The sequence below is a fragment of the Podarcis filfolensis genome (genome assembly GCF_964270895.1).
Source record: "Podarcis filfolensis genome assembly, chromosome: 8".
Lineage (NCBI taxonomy): Eukaryota > Metazoa > Chordata > Lepidosauria > Squamata > Lacertidae > Podarcis > Podarcis filfolensis.
Window position 1 is genome coordinate 54884271 of NC_139611.1, and position 18640 is coordinate 54902910.

General features: G+C 44.2%; 1 protein-coding gene across 5 annotated transcripts; it reads left to right on the plus strand.

The window, feature by feature from the left end:
- Positions 1–4269: 4269 nt before the first annotated feature.
- Positions 4270–17144, plus strand: LOC310767793 (cell adhesion molecule 2-like). 5 transcript variants are annotated; one of them, XR_014551057.1, is made up of 8 exons: positions 4271–4572; positions 7524–7850; positions 9429–9749; positions 11169–11471; positions 12120–12308; positions 13183–13229; positions 15723–16496; positions 16531–17144. XR_014551057.1 is itself a non-coding variant. In XM_083625257.1 (7 exons), the coding sequence occupies exons 1-7, from the start codon at positions 4443–4445 to the stop codon at positions 15864–15866; spliced, it is 1419 nt and encodes a 472-aa protein (XP_083481383.1). In that variant the 5' UTR covers positions 4270–4442; the 3' UTR covers positions 15867–17144. The 5 variants fall into 5 exon arrangements, 4 of the variants coding, with proteins under 4 accessions (XP_083481383.1, XP_083481384.1, XP_083481382.1 ...); XM_083625257.1 differs by having other exon boundaries at positions 4270–4572; positions 12162–12308; positions 15723–17144; XM_083625256.1 differs by having other exon boundaries at positions 15723–17144.
- The last annotated feature ends 1496 nt before the right edge of the window (positions 17145–18640 follow it).

Consider the following 18640-nt stretch of genomic DNA (forward strand, 5'->3'; position numbering starts at 1 on the left):
TATATCATGTACCCTTCCCATTTTTCATTCCACCCACCCCCCTTCCCGGTTTCAGTCCCAACAAATCTCAAAATAAAACCATCAACCCGGTGACCTTATATCCGAGGCTCTTAAGTCTCTCTCCTGACCCCTCTGCCAGTCTCTTTGATAGTCTTTTATATTCAAAGCCAAATCTCGATGGGACTCCCGCCCTGCAGCGTCCAAGTTTCTTCCAGCCAGGCCTACATACTTGAAAGTAAGTCCTGTAAGGTATTCCACATCTTGTTTCATTCTCCTTAAAATTCCAAATGTCCCTATAGCTCCAACTTCCAACAGAATCAAATTTATAATCCAAGTGTCATATGATCTCCAGGTAAGGAGATCTCTCCATTTTTCATTCTCCAATTCAGGCCAGGCTTCCATCTTCAGAGGTTTGTTTCTTCTTATTACCATCGTGTCAGGCCTCAGGTTACCGCTCACCTTTTGCATCTGCAGGGTTGGGTCACCCCCTTTTTTCTCTTCAATGGCAGCATTATTCTCCTTCTCGGTTTCCTCTGTTTGTTCAGTTAAGTGAAAATCCTGTACCAAGTTCTTATCAGGTTCATTGTTAGAACTGGCTCTTATGCCCAAGGTTATAACATTCGTAGTCAAAACATCTATTTGATCTTGCAACTTTCCCAAGAGAAAGAAAATCTTGTTCAATTCAGACTGTATTTCTTTACCCACGGCCATTCTTGCAATGTCCCAAAACTCCCTCTAGGGGGATTTAAATTTCTTTTTACTCCTTTCAGCACAAAACCAAAAGTTCCATACGTTAAATTGTAGCAGTCCTTCCTTCTTTTAAAACATAAAAATGTAACCAATACTTACATTGTAGCCAATATAAGCAGCAGAGACAAAAACCTCTTTTTGTATCTTGACAGCTAACTTGACAGCTGTCAAATTATTCAATTACTCCTCAACCGGCTCTCACGGACCACTCCCGGGTCCAGGGGGGGTGGCACATCGGTTTTTAAATTTAGTTCTTCTCCCGCAGGTCCCCCTGCTTCCAAGTAAGTTTCCTTGTAATTTCAATCAGTAGAATTAAAATCGTTTATAAAAAGTAGAGTTCTCCACGACCTTAGTTGGAGGTTCTTTGCTTCAAAATATTTACAGAAAGGGGAGGCAGACTTCCTGGTTTTACCTTCCCCGATCAGTGCCGAATTTAAAAATATTTAAAGGATCCAATTTCCGTACTACTCACGGGTTGTTGTTTTAAAGTCCCAATTGTTCCACGAAAAGGCAGCGCTCTCCGGCAACAGCAATGTGGCTTCGCTCCATGGAAATAGCTGATGACTCTCAGCACCGCGCCGCTTCCCCCTCTTCACTTCGGAGCCCGTTGGTGGGTTCCTTAGTGAGTTGGGGGGGGCGCTAATGGTTCCCGCCGAGTCCCATGGTCACAGGCTTCATCCGCCTGTGATTTTTGAGTGGGTCCCCGCTTCGCCGCAGCGGATCCGACCCGTTTTGCACGGTGCTGGTCCCTCCAGTTCAGAGGGAGGCAGCCATTGCTGAAGGCGCCACCCCGGAAGTCGCATGTCCTCTCACTTCTCAGCCAGAACATGACAAGCAGCCACAAACTGACAGTGGATGTCCTAGAGCTGGAAATGGAGCCAGATCAGGAATCCTTGTCCTCTTGTTGCTGCTCAGTGTCTTAGTGTGGAGATTAAGAAGATAGCCCAAGGTAAAACTCTCTCTCCCTTGACAAAACTAAGCCAAGTACTTTGGAGAGTTCATGTGGCAGGTAAATGGATTAGTTCACTCAATATGGATTGGCAAACACTTCTCTAGGTATGCCAAGTGAGAGGGCATTGTGAACAGGGATGGGGGAGAATTGCAATTCAGTTCCCTTCTAAGGAGAACTTCCTGTTGGTGCAGGAATAAAAATAGATATAAAAAAGGAAAATACCTGGATGCCAAGCTTCTAGTTTGGGGCAAGTACTCTTTGGTGAGAGAACCCCAGAAGAGATATCATCATCATCATCATCATCATCATCATCATCATCACCACCTGGCTGGGTTTCCCCAGGAACTCATGAACTACCACCATTTATGGCAGACTTGAATCTGAGAATCCTGTGGGGTCTCCAGCACAACCCACACTCCACCCATTTCCTCAGTATGCAAGGGAAATTTATTTAAAGGAGTCCTATACTAAGATACAGAGGGATGCGGGTGGCGCTGTGGGTTAAACCACAGAGCCTAGGACTTGCCGATCAGAAGGTCAGCGGTTCGAATCCCTGCGACAGGGTGAGCTCCTGTTGCTCGGTCCCTGCTCCTGTCAACCTAGCAGTTCGAAAGCACGTCAAAGTGCAAGTAGATAAATAGGCACCGCTCTGGCAGGAAGGGAAATGGCATTTCCGTGTGTTGCTCTGGTTCACCAGAAGCGGCTTAGTCATGCTGGCCACATGACCTGGAAGCTGTACGCCAGCTCCCTCGGCCAGTAAAGTGAGATGAGCGCCGCAACCCCAGAGTCGGTCACGACTGGACCTAATGGTCAGGGGTCCCTTTACCTTTCTACTAAGATATAAGGGAACTTGGTTTAGAAATGAGCTTTTCTCTACAGATTTGCTTTGCAGAGTGGCGGATGTATCTGTGCTGCTCTCTGTGCTGTAAAACTTAATATCATAGTTGAAATGATTTTGGAGACTGAGAGAAAAGCCTCCCCTGGACATGAAGGGAGACAAAGAACCACTCCCTGCTCTTTCCAGATCCTCCTTTCCATTTCCCCTGCTTTTTATGTCCCCCCCCCACTACTCACAGAAACATTTAAACAGTGCTTGAAACAATATAACTGTAGCCACTTATGCTTTGTCACAAATGCGACATCAAAAAAGAGGATATAAGAATATGTAGAGAGGACTTCAACTCCTGTGTCTAATTTGAGCTGAATTTTTTTCTTATCTCTGCTTACTTGTGTATCCGACTTGACTTCCTTTAGCGCTCATCCACTAGGGTGTGTCATTTTAGAGGATGAAACTTAATTTTTGCAAATTTCTTCAATGAGGAGTCTTAAGAATATGTTTTTGGGTGTGAGGAATTCAAAACTGCTATTATTTTTTGTGACTGGAAAACATTTACCTTGGTAAGTCTTTTTTTTTTTAATTAAGAAGCAAATAAATTACTCTCAGAAAACCGAAGAATTTTAATTTTGCCTTCTAAAAGTGTCAGGTAATTTAAAGTATTAGATAGATAGATGATAGATAGATAGCTTTTTCCTGGGGGGATGCAGGGGTACGCATACCCCTAAACATTTTCTGAATCTAAGTTTGGCCTCACCGAGGGGCAGTATTTCAATATGAGTAGGAAAATGAGAGTATCCCTAAACATTTTTAATAGAAAAAAGCACTGTGTGTGTGTGTGTGTGTGTAGAATGTTAATATATAATATAACTGCAAGTACTTGGCAATCATTTTTAATTATTTCTATGCAATTTTACACAAATTTTATTTAACAAGCAATAATGAATTATATTAATTTAATAAAAATATTTTTTGAGTTCCCAAGTGATGTTACAACTTTTTAGCTCAGACACAGAGCTTTAAAATGCAGATCTGTGCCTAGGAACGTGACACAAAAGGAAATCTGGATGAACCCTTGATTTCTTGTCTGCTTTATTTATGCTGTCAGGAACAGTCAACTTTTATTGCCTCTTGCTTTTGGAGAGTCATCTCCCTCTCTCTTTCCCCTAATCTTCTCATTGACTTTCCTCAGACTTGTAAGAACATAAGAGCATCTCTGCTGGATCAGGCCAAAGGGAGCAAATCGACTCTAGTATCCTGTTCTCACTGTGGCCAATCCAAGATCTGTTGGAGGCCTGCAAATAGATTGTTTTGTGTCAATCAAACCTGAGGCAATGGTGCACATCTGGTTTGATTTTCAAAAGCATCAGCAAAAATCTGCATGAAACTACGAAGTATGGAAGATAATGCCCCCATCTCCTCCACCATGAGGTTATTTCAGGGAGTGTCCCTGAAATATATCAACCCAGTAACAACAACAACAAAGTATTTATACCCTGCCCATCTGGCTTGGTTTCCCCAGCCACTCTGGAAGGCTCCCAACAGAATAGTAAAAACACGATAAAACATCAAACATTAAAAACATCCCTAAGGAAGTTGTACACAGGTTGTACATTGACAATAAAGGTATTATTATTATTAAACATGCCTCCTCTGTGTAGTTATCTTGTCCCTGAAGCTGAACAAATGGCAAATGTAAAAGGGAACAGATACCAGTTTGCGAAATGGATGGAATGGAGACAGAGAAAGCGAAAGAGAGAGAGAATAAAGAGGAACTATGTTCAGAGGGTGGGAGTGGTAGAGCAGAAAGAGGAAAAAAAGACCTGGTTATTCAGCAATCCAGCAGCCTCTCTTTCCCTACAGGGTGGGTCTGACTGAGAGGAAATCACCACCGGCCAACTACACATGGTGGATTCCTGGCATTGTGGAGTTAGCAGTTGGTCTCCGCTTGAAAAGATAGATTGCAAGAAGAGGAGTCTCCAACAGGGCAAAATGTGGCTGCCATGCTTGCTGTTTTTGCTTTTCCTGCATGTGGGTGAGTTTCCTTTCCAAGAGATGTTTTGTCCTGCTTTCAGAAAACCCGGGTCCTCTAACAGCCTATTGGCAGATTATGCAGAATAAGATGCAGTAGACTGAGGTTGTAGAATTCTGGGCTGTGCTTTCTTCATATCGTAATGGGGGGTGGGGGTGGGGACCATAGTGGTGGATGCTACCTCCATGTAAATATATATTCATGTAAATCCCTGTCTGTAGCAAGCTAGAAGCAGAGAACGATGCTGAATATTCCCTCTCAGACCTGCTAACTTTTCCAGAGGCAGAAATATGATTCCTGTCCCTACAACCTGAAAGGGGACAGGCTGGGTTCAGACCACCTCCCCATTCTCTGCCACCTGGCTTGCAGAGTGGATATTCACATTGCCTTGGTGACTCATGAAAAAATGGTGCTACAGTGACTCCTGTGTTGCTGGCAATGCCAGGTACAAGACTTCTTAGATAGCTAGCTTGATAGATTGGAGTCAGGGTGGTGTAGTGATTAAAATGTCGGGCTAGAACCTGGGAGACCAGAGTTTTAATCACCACTTGGTCATGAAGCCCACCAGGACTCACCTTAGGTCTGTCGCTGCCTGTCAGCCTAACATGTTTGTGAGGATAAAATGAGGGAGAACTGGCTATGCCACCTTGAGGTCCTTGGAGGAAATGGAATAAAATAGACAGGTAGGTAGACAGATAAGGTGTAGGCCACGAGAGTCTCTAGCTCAGCCTTTCCCATCCTTGGGTTCCCAGAAGTTGTTGGACTACTGCTCTCATCATCCCTGACTGCTTCCCCTGCTAGCTATGGATGATGGGAGTTGTAGTCCAACAACTCTTGGAGACCCAAGGTTGGGAAAGGCTGCTCTAGCAGGTCAAAAACTTACTGCCATTTGTGATATTAGTAGTAGAAACAGCAGTACAAAAGTACGCAAGATAGCTTTTATTGCGTATGGGCAAGTTTCTTTTTCCGAGACTTCTTTCCCACATGGAATGTGTGGGCAACATTTTGGAATGATTCTAGAGGAGTCCATAAGCAATTGGAAAGAGTGCCTTCTTGGCATAGCAGAAACCAGCCCATGAAGGGAGAATTGTCCTGTGCAGCCTCTGGGGGAGGGCTTTCCAGAGCTCCAGCTGCCCGGGACAATGTGGCCTAGGCTGTTAAGCAAGCCCACAAAATGAAGGAGAAGGAGAATCTTCGGCGCAAGTTGGTGCCTCTGACACTTTTGTTCACTGACCTGGAGTTTTTAGTGAAGGGAGCTGGGGGAGGGGGCGGGGTTAATAAATATTTTACATAAATAGATAATAGAATAAGAAAATAGGGGGGGAAACAGTCATATGCATAGTAATAACAGATTTTTTGATAATAATAATAATACTAATTTATTATTTATACTCCGCCCATCTGGCTGGGCTTCCCCAGCCACTCTGGGCAGTTTCCAAAAAAATATTAAAATAACGTAATACATCAAACATTAAAAGCTTCCCTAAAAAGGGCGCCTTCAGATGTCTTCTAAAAGTCTGGTAGTTGTTCTCTTTGACATCTGGTGGGAGGGCGTTCCACAGGGAGGGCGCCACTACTGAGAAGGCCCTCTGCCTGGTTCCCTGTAACTTGGCTTCTCGCAGTGAGGGAACCACCAGAAGGCCCTCGGTGCTGGACCTCAGCATCCGGGTAGAACGATGGGGGTGGAGACTCTCCTTCAGATATACTGGACTGAGGCCAGTATATCTGGCTCCACACACTGTGTTCATCCATAGAGCTGAATGCTCAGCAAATGACTGGATGGGAATCATTTCCATTGTACTGCAAACCAGACAGTGATTGGCCAAGGACATTCTGCCCACCCCATTCTTCTTAATTCTGCCCATTCTTCTTAATCAGGTTCAACTTTGTACCTAATCCCCTGTCCTGTTTTATGTTGAAAGTTGATCAGCCTGCCCTTTGTCCATTCTTCTTCACTCCTGTCATGTGTGCCTGTAACAAGCTCTTTGTCACAAGCCAGATACAATAAACCAAACTCTCCCCTCTGTGGTATCTCCCCAGTGGGGGGGAGGGGGAAACCCACACAAAAAATGTACCTAATCTTGAAGTGGTGTCCAGGATCCTGTGAAAGTTGTAAGTCGTTTTGACCTTTCAGGACCAGTGGCCACAGTTCTCTTCATGTTAACCAATTCTGCATGTGGCCGGTTCCTCAGGAAGTTCAGCAAGGTCATGTTTGTTTCACAAGAGTAAATGCTGAAAAATCTCAACAAATTTCAAGGAAGTCATTAGAAGGGAGTTGAGAGGGAGTTGGAGTTGAGAGGGAGGTTATTTAAAACTAGAATTATAGAAGCTGAGCTGAAATGTATCTAGTAATAACTGAAATGAAATAACTAGTAATAGCTGAAATGTATCTAGTGTCCAAGAACATGCCAGTGTGGCTAATGAGCCTAACCAAGGGGGCTATAAAAGGCAAGAAAACTCCCCTTAAAAATACAAATCTTGCTCAAATGAGGAGGAAAGGAATAATCACAAATTTCATTAGTGACACCTAATGTGGAAAGTAGGGACCTCTCATTTCTCTCCAACCTTATCTTGCCGCTTTCCATTATTTTAAGGACTTTCCCCTCAGCAACCCATTTCCAGTCTTCATAGGCTCATAGAGTTGGAAGGTGTATTTCAGGAACTGCCCTATTCCTGTGATGGTATTTTGTTTTAACTGTTTGCAATTTTAAATTTTAAATTTAGCCCAACCATGTGCTATTGCAAGAAGATCAAAGCAGAGGAGAACATGTCTCAGGAGAGAGACAGACTTGTGTTCCTTGCAAATATGCAGAATGCATACATGCACTTTGCAGTTGCATGCATGCAATTTTCAGGATGCAATTGCATTGGGAAGTTTGTGGCTCAATGACAGATATTGTGCTTTTAGGTTAATCTTTCATATTGTTACACCGTTTTTCTCCTTGCCATTTTAGGGTCTATTATGAATGCTACTCCACATTCTTCAGTGACTCAAACACCTGCCACTGTGACTGTGAAGGAAGGATCAACACTCAATATGCAGTGCAAGTTCAATGGAACCAGCAACAAATGGTCTATTAAATGGTATAAAGTTAAAGGCAATGAACAGGTGGAATTGCTTAACTCAAACCTAATTCACATAGTTACACATCAAGAAGACAAATTAAGCAATTTCACTTTGAAATCTGTGGATTTGAAGGATACTGGAACTTATCTGTGTAACGTTGTCATCGATGAGACTTTTCAACCTCTCAATAATGGGACAAAGGTGACCATCATAGGTAAATACTTGAATTCTTTCCAAAATCTGTTTTAACAGGGTAGCTTCAGTCCTTTAACACTTGTATAGTTTGTGGATTGGAGAATGTTTGTGGGGATTTGAGGCTGCTCAACACTTTTCAGAAAACCCACATTAGCTTTCCAAAGTAAGACAATAGTTTAGATAAAAATCAGTGTCTCTCTAGTCTAATGGGAGCACCATGGATATTCCAGTAACTGATCTATGGGGTCCATTTTTCTTCTGAAATGTGCAAAATGAAAGCGTCCTTCACACATTACATTTGAGGGGGCGCCATGTGAGTAAAAAGTCTTCTGACACAAAGTGTGGGGTAAGGTCAGAGCCACAGCCTTGCCACACTTCCACTCATCTGATACCCATTCTCATCAATTCATTTTATTTTTCTTCGAGCTCGTATGCCTGTGTTTTATCTTGTTTTTGCTGTGCTCACTGCTTTGATCATTTTGTGCTGCACTGTGGTCCATAAACTTGTTTACTGTGATTATTTAAAATGAGAAAAGCAGTCAAAAGTTGCCAGTTTTCAGCAGAGCTGATGCAGAGGCCTCTTTTCTCCCATTGCCTCTCTTATGTTGCAGAGCACACAAAAACATAGACACCTAAATCTATATTAGCAACAACCAGAGAAAGATCCATTAAAACCATACATGGTTGGTACTTAACACCTAGCTGACTAGCCTTTATAAACCTGAACAGTCCTCCCATATGCTGGAGAGGGTGTCCCGCTATAAGGACATACTGACACATGTGGTGGGCAAGTCCAAAAATTGAAAAGTTCTGGGGAAATGTTTTTATAGAGATATCTTTGATCACGTCAGATGGTACCCATGACCCCAGGACAGGCTCTGCTTAACCTGTCAGGTTACGCCATAAATTTGAATTTGGAACAAAGAACTCATAACTCCTCTGTTAACCACAGCAAGAACGGCCATTGCCAGGGCATGGAAATCATTGCAATTATTGACCATGGACCAGCGGTATAGTGCAATCTGGCAGGTAGCATTATTGGAAAAACTGACATGGAAATTGAAGACAGCAAGAGCTTAGAGGAACTATGATAACTTTTATGCAATCTGAGGCAACTTTATGGATCATACAAACAATGATACATATAGCAGAACAGTGCCTATGGTCTACAGCACAGTTTGGCATTCATGAAGCACGTATTTTATTTTTATTTTCCCCTCCTGCCTTTGTATATAAACTCTGCAGACTAGGACTGCTGCTGATACTATATATCTTTTTAATTGTGGGCAATAATCCAAGCAATGGAGGTTATTATGTTGTGCTTGTTAAGATTGTGATGATTTTAGCATATATACTTTGGCAAAGTTCTTTGGAGTATTCAGAGATGATTCTCTGACTGTCCATAGTTGTTTTATCTTTTTTTTATTAAAAAACACACGCACACATAGATATCCATCTCTTCCTCAAAGCAGTCCAGTCCTAGGCTGTCCGAGGTGCTTTTTCTGAATGCGTCAATCCCTCTTCTTCCACTCTAGCTACCTTTTCAGTGTCCAATGCTTTCAGTAGGGGTGCAGATTATGACATCTCTTTCCCGCAGAAATTACTGACTTTGATGTGAACCAGACTTCTGGAACCATCCATGAAGTGGAAGGGGTGGATGTCACCATCGAGTGTCGCTTCAGGACAGTCGGCAGGAACAGCAGCATGTATGTCAGTTGGGACAAAGATGGGCTTGCGGTTGAGCAGGCTAACAAGACCGGCTCGTACAGGATCACTCAGAACCTGAGAGCAGGATTTGCTTCTCTCACCCTCACAAATGCTACTGTGAGCGATTCAGGGTTGTACACCTGTAACGTTGGGAGAGAACCAAGAAATCAATCAAAATCATCAGGAATTGGATCTCGTGTTGTCATCACGAGTAAGTGCTGGGAACTTTCTATCTGGTTATTAAGCAATGAGCAGAGAAGGTTATAGGAATGCACCCCAGAGGATAGTAACACTCCATTTGAAGCTTCTCAGAGGTCCTTGGATAATACTCCAAGACCCAAGTCTGTATTTCTGCTCCATAATGCAGAGGTAGGAAACCTTTTACAGCCTGAGGTGTCAGAAGCTGACAAAATTTTTCAGTCATTCAATCCCTTTCACATGGTCTCCTGGGAAAAAATTAAAATCACAGGGTAAATGTCCAGATTTAAGGGGGAAGCATATAGGTCGCGGCACACTATGCATTTAAAGCACATGACTTCCCCCAAATAATAATGGAAATTGTAGTTCACCCCTTGCACAACTACAATTCCCAGCACCCTTAACAAACTACACTTCCCAAGGTTCTGGGGGCGGCGGTGGACACCCGTGTGCTTTAAATGCAGCATGTGGACCATAGAGTGTTTGCTTTTAGCTCCACCCTATGTTTGGCAGGCTGACACTTCTCAGTCATCAGGCACAGGCTGGATCTTCCTTGGCCCACCACAGGCCATCAAATCTTCTGCTCTGTGCTAAAGGCAGGAGGATCCGTCAGTTTCAGTTTCTTTCGGTGTCTCATTTTTTCAGTCTAAATTCAGTTCACCACATCTCCACACCAGTTTACTTTTTTTTTTAAAGTCCTCACGAAAATTGTCAGCATGTTAGTGCCAATTTAATGAGTTTTTGTATGCTATTTTCACACATATATGCATCTTTGTATACACTTCCCGCTTAATGTTCACATTTTTGTAGACACTATATGGATAGAGCATTGCTTTGCCAAATTTGGGGACGTGTGAATTTCAACATGTAGCTGCATTTTGGTTTGTATATATTTGGGGGAAGTGCAAATGTGGTTTGCATTCAGTTGTGATGAAACAGATCTGAATCTCTCTCTGTCTGCCTCATGTAGCTTCAGATTTCAGCAATAGCACCCCAACAGGTCCATTCTCCATTTGTCTACCTGCTGACCTCCATTATTTTTTGGACTACAACTCTTGGGAACCCCATCCTGCGCAACTGTACTCCCATCAGCTCCAATGCTATGCAGCCATGCTAGCTGGGGACGATGGAAATTGTAGTCCTAAACTGGAGGGCTGTTCCCTGGCCCACCCTGAAGGCTGCATTCACAGCCACTCCTAAAGCCATTTGGCACCCTCAGTGCTCAGCCTAACGAAGATCCAGAGAAAAGCCAAGAATGCAAACTTCAAAGAAGTCAATCGTTCCATGCACAAGTTCCATGGCTGCGTATTTAACTCAAAGTCACAAAATCTGGCATTATTTGCCCAGTCTCACAGATGCAGACTTTATCTCGTCTGGCAATTTGAAGGTTGCACACTGAAGTTGTCAAATGCTTTTTCTGCTCTTTCCACAGCTGCTAATCTGTCAGTTATCCAGTCACCTGCTTTCATCCAAGGAATGGAAGGGCAAACACTCATTATAAATTGTAGCATTGCAGTTGCCAAGAATGTGCGAGTCCTCCCGTACAGTGTCACCTGGTATAAAAATGGCACTGATGGACATGAGGAGGAGGTGACAGGTGCAGGCAAGACTCTGAGCGCGACCACAGGCCCGGCTTCTCTCATTCTGTCCAATGTCCAAAGGAATGACTCTGGAATGTACCGATGTGCTGTCGGTAGTAATGGCCGTGGAAATGGGACCATGGTGACAATCTCTGGTAAACAGAATCATTTTTTTTTCTGATTTCCTTTCTACAGGGAATGAGATGCAAAGGTGTTTGGAACTGATAGGTGGGAAATGTACAGGGTTATAAAAGAAAATGAAAAGAAAATTTTCCAGTTGTAGAAAGATAGAAATTCTGGGTCACTTTTGACCCAAACCAGACGTTAAGAGCTTCCAATTGTTCCATCCTCTGCCCTCCCCTTTCTTGTTCAAAGTCCCCACTGTTGTGAGGGAGCGGAGAACATTTCTCAGCAGGTTGCAAGTTCTGTTTTCAGTTAGATACATAACAAATAAATAGCTGTTCCCGGGGACACAGCTCTGTTATCGCTGATGAGCTGATGGATGTTTTGAAAGACTGAAGGACAATGAATGTGTCTCCACTGCTCCCACTTCCACTTTCTAGGTATAAAACCTCCATCATTTCCCACAAGTCTCAAAGTGGCTAGCAAAGCCATAAAATACAAAACAACTTAATGACCAGTTTTCAAAACAATTTGGTGATCCACTACCCATTGGTCCTATATCCATGCTAATTTTCTTGAAATTGGAACCTGGGCATGAACAAAAGTTTGGGGTGTCAGCCATACCCTCAAATGGAGCCCTGTGGAGCAGCAGAATCTTGCCTGCCTGCTTCATTCCACAGACCACCAAGGGGGTCTTTCTTTTCTTATTCCTTCTCAACCAGAACGTGACAAGCAGCTAGAAACTGACAGTGGAATTCCTGGAGCTGGAATTGGAGCCGGAATTGGAGCTGGAGCCGGAGCTGCAGCAGGAATCCTCCTCTTGTTGCTGCTCAGTGTCTTAACATGGAGATACAAGAAGAGGGCTAAAGGTAAGGCTCTCTCCCCTGACAGCACCTTGGAGAGGTCATATGGGAGGTAAACGGATTAGCTCACACAATGTGCATTTGCAAATGCTTCCCTGGGCATGCCAGGGAGGTGTTGCAAACTGTGATAGGAAAGAACTGCAATTCAGTTCATTTGATTTGATGCAAACTTTCCGAATTCACATTTTTGGAAACAATCTCTGATTTGAAATACAACCATCCTTCCAAATTCATGCTTCTCTGAAATGTGCAATGTTGTCACCCAACCAAGTAACGTGCCCCAAAATGCATGTGCTAGAGTACATAGAAATGCATATATTAGAGAAAACAATATTTAAAATTATTTATATGAGGTAAAAATTATTTATATGAGTCTCCCACTTTTAAAGATTTGAAGTATGTGCATTTTGTTATTCATTTATATACCTAGAACATTTCCAACCTGCTCTTCAGCCAAAACTAGCCTCCCAGACCAGCTTACAAAGATCAGAAATAAGACTGCCCCAGCCTTTAGACCTACATTCTAAAAGACACAACACAAAAAAGGGATAGCTTGGGAGGAGGAAAAAATAAACGACCATGAGTTACAATGTTCCACAGATAGAGTCCTTCATTGAGTGAACTGCCCTGAGATCTTATGATGAAGGACAGTACCCAAACTTAGATTCACAAAATGTTTAGGGGTATGCGTCCCCCTGCGTCCCCCCAGAAAGTCTCAGAAATGCAAATTAGTGCCCATCTCCACCCAGGATGGTTAAAAAGGAATTTCTGTGGAATGTGTCATCAATCACATGTGTTCTTGACTCATTCACTCTTGGGATTCTTTAATGATTATTCAAGCATAACCACTTTCGAATTTCTCTTCATCATTCCATTCCAGAAAGCACAACACAGACAGAAGCTGCTGCAACCAAAGAAGCAAGAACGGTAAGAGGGATTATTGTTACCTAATGAACACACACATCCTGCTCCTATAAATTCCCAGGCTGTGATAGGCTTTGCCTGGGCCACTCTAGGCTTCTCCCCGCATCTGCTTCGAGGTATCTGGTGCATTGGGATGTTCACTCTGGTCCACCCTGAGTGTCATCTTGTCTGCTCAAATGGCCTTCTGTTCACAGTGGGGAGCACTAGGCGTCACTTTCTTGTGCAGGGCAGCCTAACATCCCTAAGAGGTATCATAGGCTCTCTTCCACATGTTGCTATCCACTCTAGAGTTTGGTTGGAATAGAATTGGTTTATCCCACCCCCAGACAAGTCTGTTTCACCCCTGCTCATCTTTATTTACTCCTGCGTTTCCCTACCATCCTATCACTTCCCAACTGGGAGACAGCTAAACTCTGGAACTCTGGATAGTTTAAATAGGTAGGAGAAAACATAATAATTGCAATTTAGGTGCTCACATGGGTGGGTTGGACATACAAAGAGATCAGCTTACTGCTTTGTTTAAAATGTAGCCCCATCCGCAGAAGAAGAAAAAATGAGGCATAGGAATTAGGCTGTGAAGCCTTCTTTTATTTAAATTCAACCACAAAATAAGCTGGCACCCCTTTCTTACCCCACTTAACAAAGAATCAGAAAACAGACTGAGAAGTAAGTTTAAAATATGATTTACTCACTCATAGTCACACATTTGTACTCAGCAGCAACAGCAGTAAAACAAATTCAGGCAAAATACTGAATTTACAGTAAAAGCAGCCTCATGCATGTGCCTCAACCGGAGCAATTGGATATCCATCTGCTTCCATTGCTGGTCAAAGAGAAAAGGAGGGAGAGAAAGGAACAGGAAATACTCTATGCTTCTTCCTACTCAAGAGAGGCAGGGAAATGACATCACACTGAGCCCTCTCTACCAATTACGTTTTTATGGCCTGGGTCTGCCTATCAGCAGTACAGCTCTGTGGTCTTAACCCCTTCACATGCTAACTAGCAAGAATATGCATTGTTAGATTTGGCTACTAATTTCCCACAAAGATGGCTATCAATGACTACTAGCCATGATAACTGCTCTGCCTACCAGGAGTGCCAACTTGGCCCTGCAACCGTGGGTGCCTGGGGCCATGGGTGACATGCAGCATGACAGGCCCTGGTACTGAAATTTGTGGGTGCCCGGGCCCTTCATGGGGAATTTTGTGGGTGCTCAGGCACCCAGGGCCCCAGGGAGTTGGCACCTATGCTGCCTATAGAGCTGGAGGTAATAACGTCTGAGTACCAGTTGCTGGAAACGGCTGGAGGGGAAACTGCTCAAATCCTGCTTTCAGTTTTCCCAAAGGCATCTGGCTGCCCATTGGGTCTCCTTCTTCCACCAGAGAGCTCATCAGCCCATTCATGCTGTCCTCAACCTCACCATTCTATTCCCCCAACTTTCATTTTTCTCTCTCATTTAAGATTCAGTGTTCTGTAGCTATTGAATATTTTTAGTCAGTGGTTTTTTTGGGGGTGACATTATTCACTGCTATGGAGTACCGTCACTTTTTTCCTGCCCAGGGCAGCCATTTTAAGTTGTCACCCATGACACTTTAATCAAGATATGAGTACTGGCAACTTATTTTTTTAAAAAAACCCCAAAACCCACTGTGGTTAGTCATCACTGGACTGTGATTTGTGTTAAGTCTTTTAAATCTATATCTATATCTATATCTATATCTATATCTATATCTATATCTATATCTATAGCTATAGCTATAGCTATAGCTATAGCTATAGCTATAGCTATATCTCCCTTAGGATGTTGATACATTACCCCGAAATGTATTTCTGCAAACCTTGGGTTTTCCCCAAACATGCTGATTGATACCTTTCCCCTCCCCTCTTGTTTCTTAGTGGCCTGGTTTTGATTCTAGTTCTGTTTGCACTTGGGGAACCGGGTTCACGTCTCCGCTCCTCCACATGCAGCTGCTGGGTGACCTTGGGCTAGTCACACTTCTCTGAAGTCTCTCAGCCGCACTCACCTCACAGAGTGTTGTGGGGGAGGAAGGGAAAGGAGAATGTTAGCCGTTTTGAGACTCCTTCGTATAGTGATAAAGCGGGATATCAAATCCAAACTCTTCTTCTTCTTCTTATCACACGAGTTCACTATTAGAGGGGGAGTAAAACGGTGATACACCTGTTGTGGTGCTGCCTCCCCAGGATGGTGCAATTGTCTCTTTCTCTTTCTTTGAGGAAGGGTTGGATCGCATCTCTTGCAGCCTTTGCCAACCTGGTACCTTCCAGATGTTGCAGTCCAACAACATCCAGAGGGCACCAGGTTGTCAAAAGTTTGCTTACTGTATCCATTTCCCCTCTTGCCTGCTCCAAAGTTCCCGATGTATATATTTATTTCTGCAGCTTCTTTTGCCACCTGCAAACAATATGCTTTCAAGACCACCACAGACAGAATGAAACAAACTTTCTGTTCCCGGTTCTCTCTCTTTCTCTTAACAGCATCTTCCTTTAACCAGCCGGCAGAAGGAGTTGACCTATGCCAGCCTTCGTTTCAACAAAAAGGAAGTGGAACCAGATGCTGGGGTGATCTATGCGGAAGTGCGAACAAAACCGAAACAGCGAGCTGGAAACAGCCAGATCTAGCCTCCAAACCAGCCACTTGCACTAGAGGAAATGAAACAGGATGGGAGCAAAGCATGAGCCACCTTTCAAAAGCCCTTGGACCCCCATTCTCTATGACACTGTTCCTGATCCCTTCAGAAAAAACGGAGCTGTTGCCTTGAAGACCCACATTCTGGAAGATTTGCTGACGCCCTCATCCCCCTTTCTTCCTCATCTTTTGCTGGGCAGCCTGAATCTATGGTCCTGATGTCCGCCTCTTGGGATGCTGCTGAAGCCATCATTGGCCCTCGCCATCACTGACCCTTGCCATCTCAGCCATCTCCCTCCTTCCAAAGGAGCAGGTGTAGGAAGCATGTGGTGGCTGCTGCTGCAAAGAGGGTGACTGACTAGGGCGAGGTCCCTTGGCTGGGTGTCCTCCACAGCCAACATTTGGAATGAATGCACTTGCTTCCAAGAGCTGCTGGCTTTCCTTCATTCCCACCTGCGGCTGCTGAGAAGCCACTTCCCCACATGGCTGCAGTGTGGATTTGTGAATACATTTACCATGTGGGAGGGGGGCAATTGTGTGGGTCATACTCCCGCAACTGCCACAAGCAAATGTAACAACTGGGTGTGTGTAAGAGACCGTGCATCTGATCTGGTTGCAGAGAAGTGGCTGCAATGCTGTTATGAATGTGTGTGACAGGAGCCTTTGTCAAGCAACTGGAGATCTCAGCTGAAATTCTCCATATATAATATTTCCCCTCTTGCTCTCAAGAGCTTCCATCCCCAAGGACAGAGAGCAATCAGCTAGAAGAGGCTTGGATTTGTGGGTCATGTCAAATGAGGAGCAATGATTTCTTGCATTGCCCAGGGTTGGACTCGATGGCCCTTGGGGTGCCTTCTAATTCAACACTTGGATGATTCTACCAGCTCTCTGTCATTTGCCAGAGCCATGCATTGAAGTACACATTCAGACAATGGACAACTGTGTGGTACAGCCAGTTGCAGCTGGCGCTTATTGGATCTAGTAGGGCTACAAAGACATGGGGTGTTGCCACCTAGACGTCATGGGCATGGCCAAGTTCTGGTGTGCTCCCCATCTCCCTCCCTTGCAAAGATATTGTGGACACTTAAGCATTGCTGTTTTACAGATAGTTAGCACCTAACTAAACTGAAAAATGTTTTCCTTTGGTTCAGAAGGGGCACAATGGCTTCTCTGCTGGGATACAAGTTGTGTGGCCTCCACTTGATCCGGTTCTCTCCCTGTCCTCTTCATTTGCAAAGAAAGTGTTTAAATGCTGAAGTTTTATTAATGCCGAGCATGTACGTGTTTTACCTTGGTTCAGAAGAAGCCCTTCTGCTGTCATAATATATTGTGCAGATTCATGCCACAGTAACTGTACATTACCCAGAATTCATAGGACTGTAAACACTGAAGACTGCAGTTGGGGAAAACCATGTTTCATTGCTTCCTCATGTTAGAAAACCAACAGCGACCCTTCCTCACACATGGTGTGTCAAGGCCAGGGTATGCATCAGTGTCATCCAGTCTTTTAATGTACATACAGTGGTACCTCGGGCTAATTACTTAGTTCATTCCAGAGGTCCGTTCTTAACCTGAAACTGTTCTTAATCTGAAGCACCGCTTTAGCTAATGGGGCCTCCCGCTGCTGCTGCGCCGCCGCACAATTTCTGTTCTCATCCTGAAGTAAAGTTCTTAACCCGAGGTACTATTTCTGGGTTAGCGGAGTCTGTAACCTGAAGAGTATGTAACCTGAAGCATATGTAACCTGAGGTACCACTGTATAGTATTTTCCAGAGGGGAGTATTCAAATATTTGACAACACCCTGCCTGCCCCCCCTCCCCCAGACCATGGTGCCTTCAGGGCAGAGTTTTGAGGCAGACATCCAAGGCCTGCAGAGCAGAATGAGAAGCAGGGTCTTCAAATGTAGCAAGGCTCACTCAACACATGTGAAGTAGCACCCTATTAAGATCCCCCCCCAAAAGAAAAAAACCCCACCAAGTCCATAGTCTGAAATTACACCCAATTGCACCATCCAGTCCAGGAGATCCCTTTTGCCTTCTTTTGGAATCCCCGCCCCCCATATAGATAATCTGCACCCCATGATCCCCACCTATCCAGGTTCATTTGGAGTAGCTGAGGTTGTGTGCACAGATGCTTCACCCATCGACTTCTTGGCAGGAAACAAGGGAGGGGGTGAGAAAGGGAAAGTGGAGGAAGCCCTCTTGCACAGCTGAGTGCTCTCTTTCAAGGTCTGTGAACCTGGTGCAGCCCTGGCTGTTCCAACAAGAGGAGAGGAATGACACATGCAGCCCTAGAAGCTTCTGTGTGTGCCTATCTCCTAGCCTGATCAAGCCACAGAGCCACACATCCTTTGCACTGTCTGGCTGATCAGGTCTGACTGATTTTATTCTGTCTGGTTTAAGCCTGTACTCTTCATCTACCGCAATGTCCCCATAATGCCATCAACCCAAGGACCTTTCAATTTGGTTCGATGATACAGACAAGTAGAAGGGCATGATAATTTGCAGCCGAGAGGCAGACTCAGGGTCGAAGTTGCTGTGATGTTAATTGCTTGTATGCAATTACTATGCATGACTGTTGTTAGTTATAGAGCAGCTGTGGAGAGTGAGATGGGAAAATTTAACTCCCTGCCCCCCTGCCAGTAAAAATTGCCTCTCACAAGCTGCTATTTGCATTTGGAGGGAAGCCTCTCCAGTGCTGGTAACTGAGGCTTCTCTTGAAATGCAAATAGGAGCTTCTGAGAGGTTATTTTTACTGGCAGGTGGA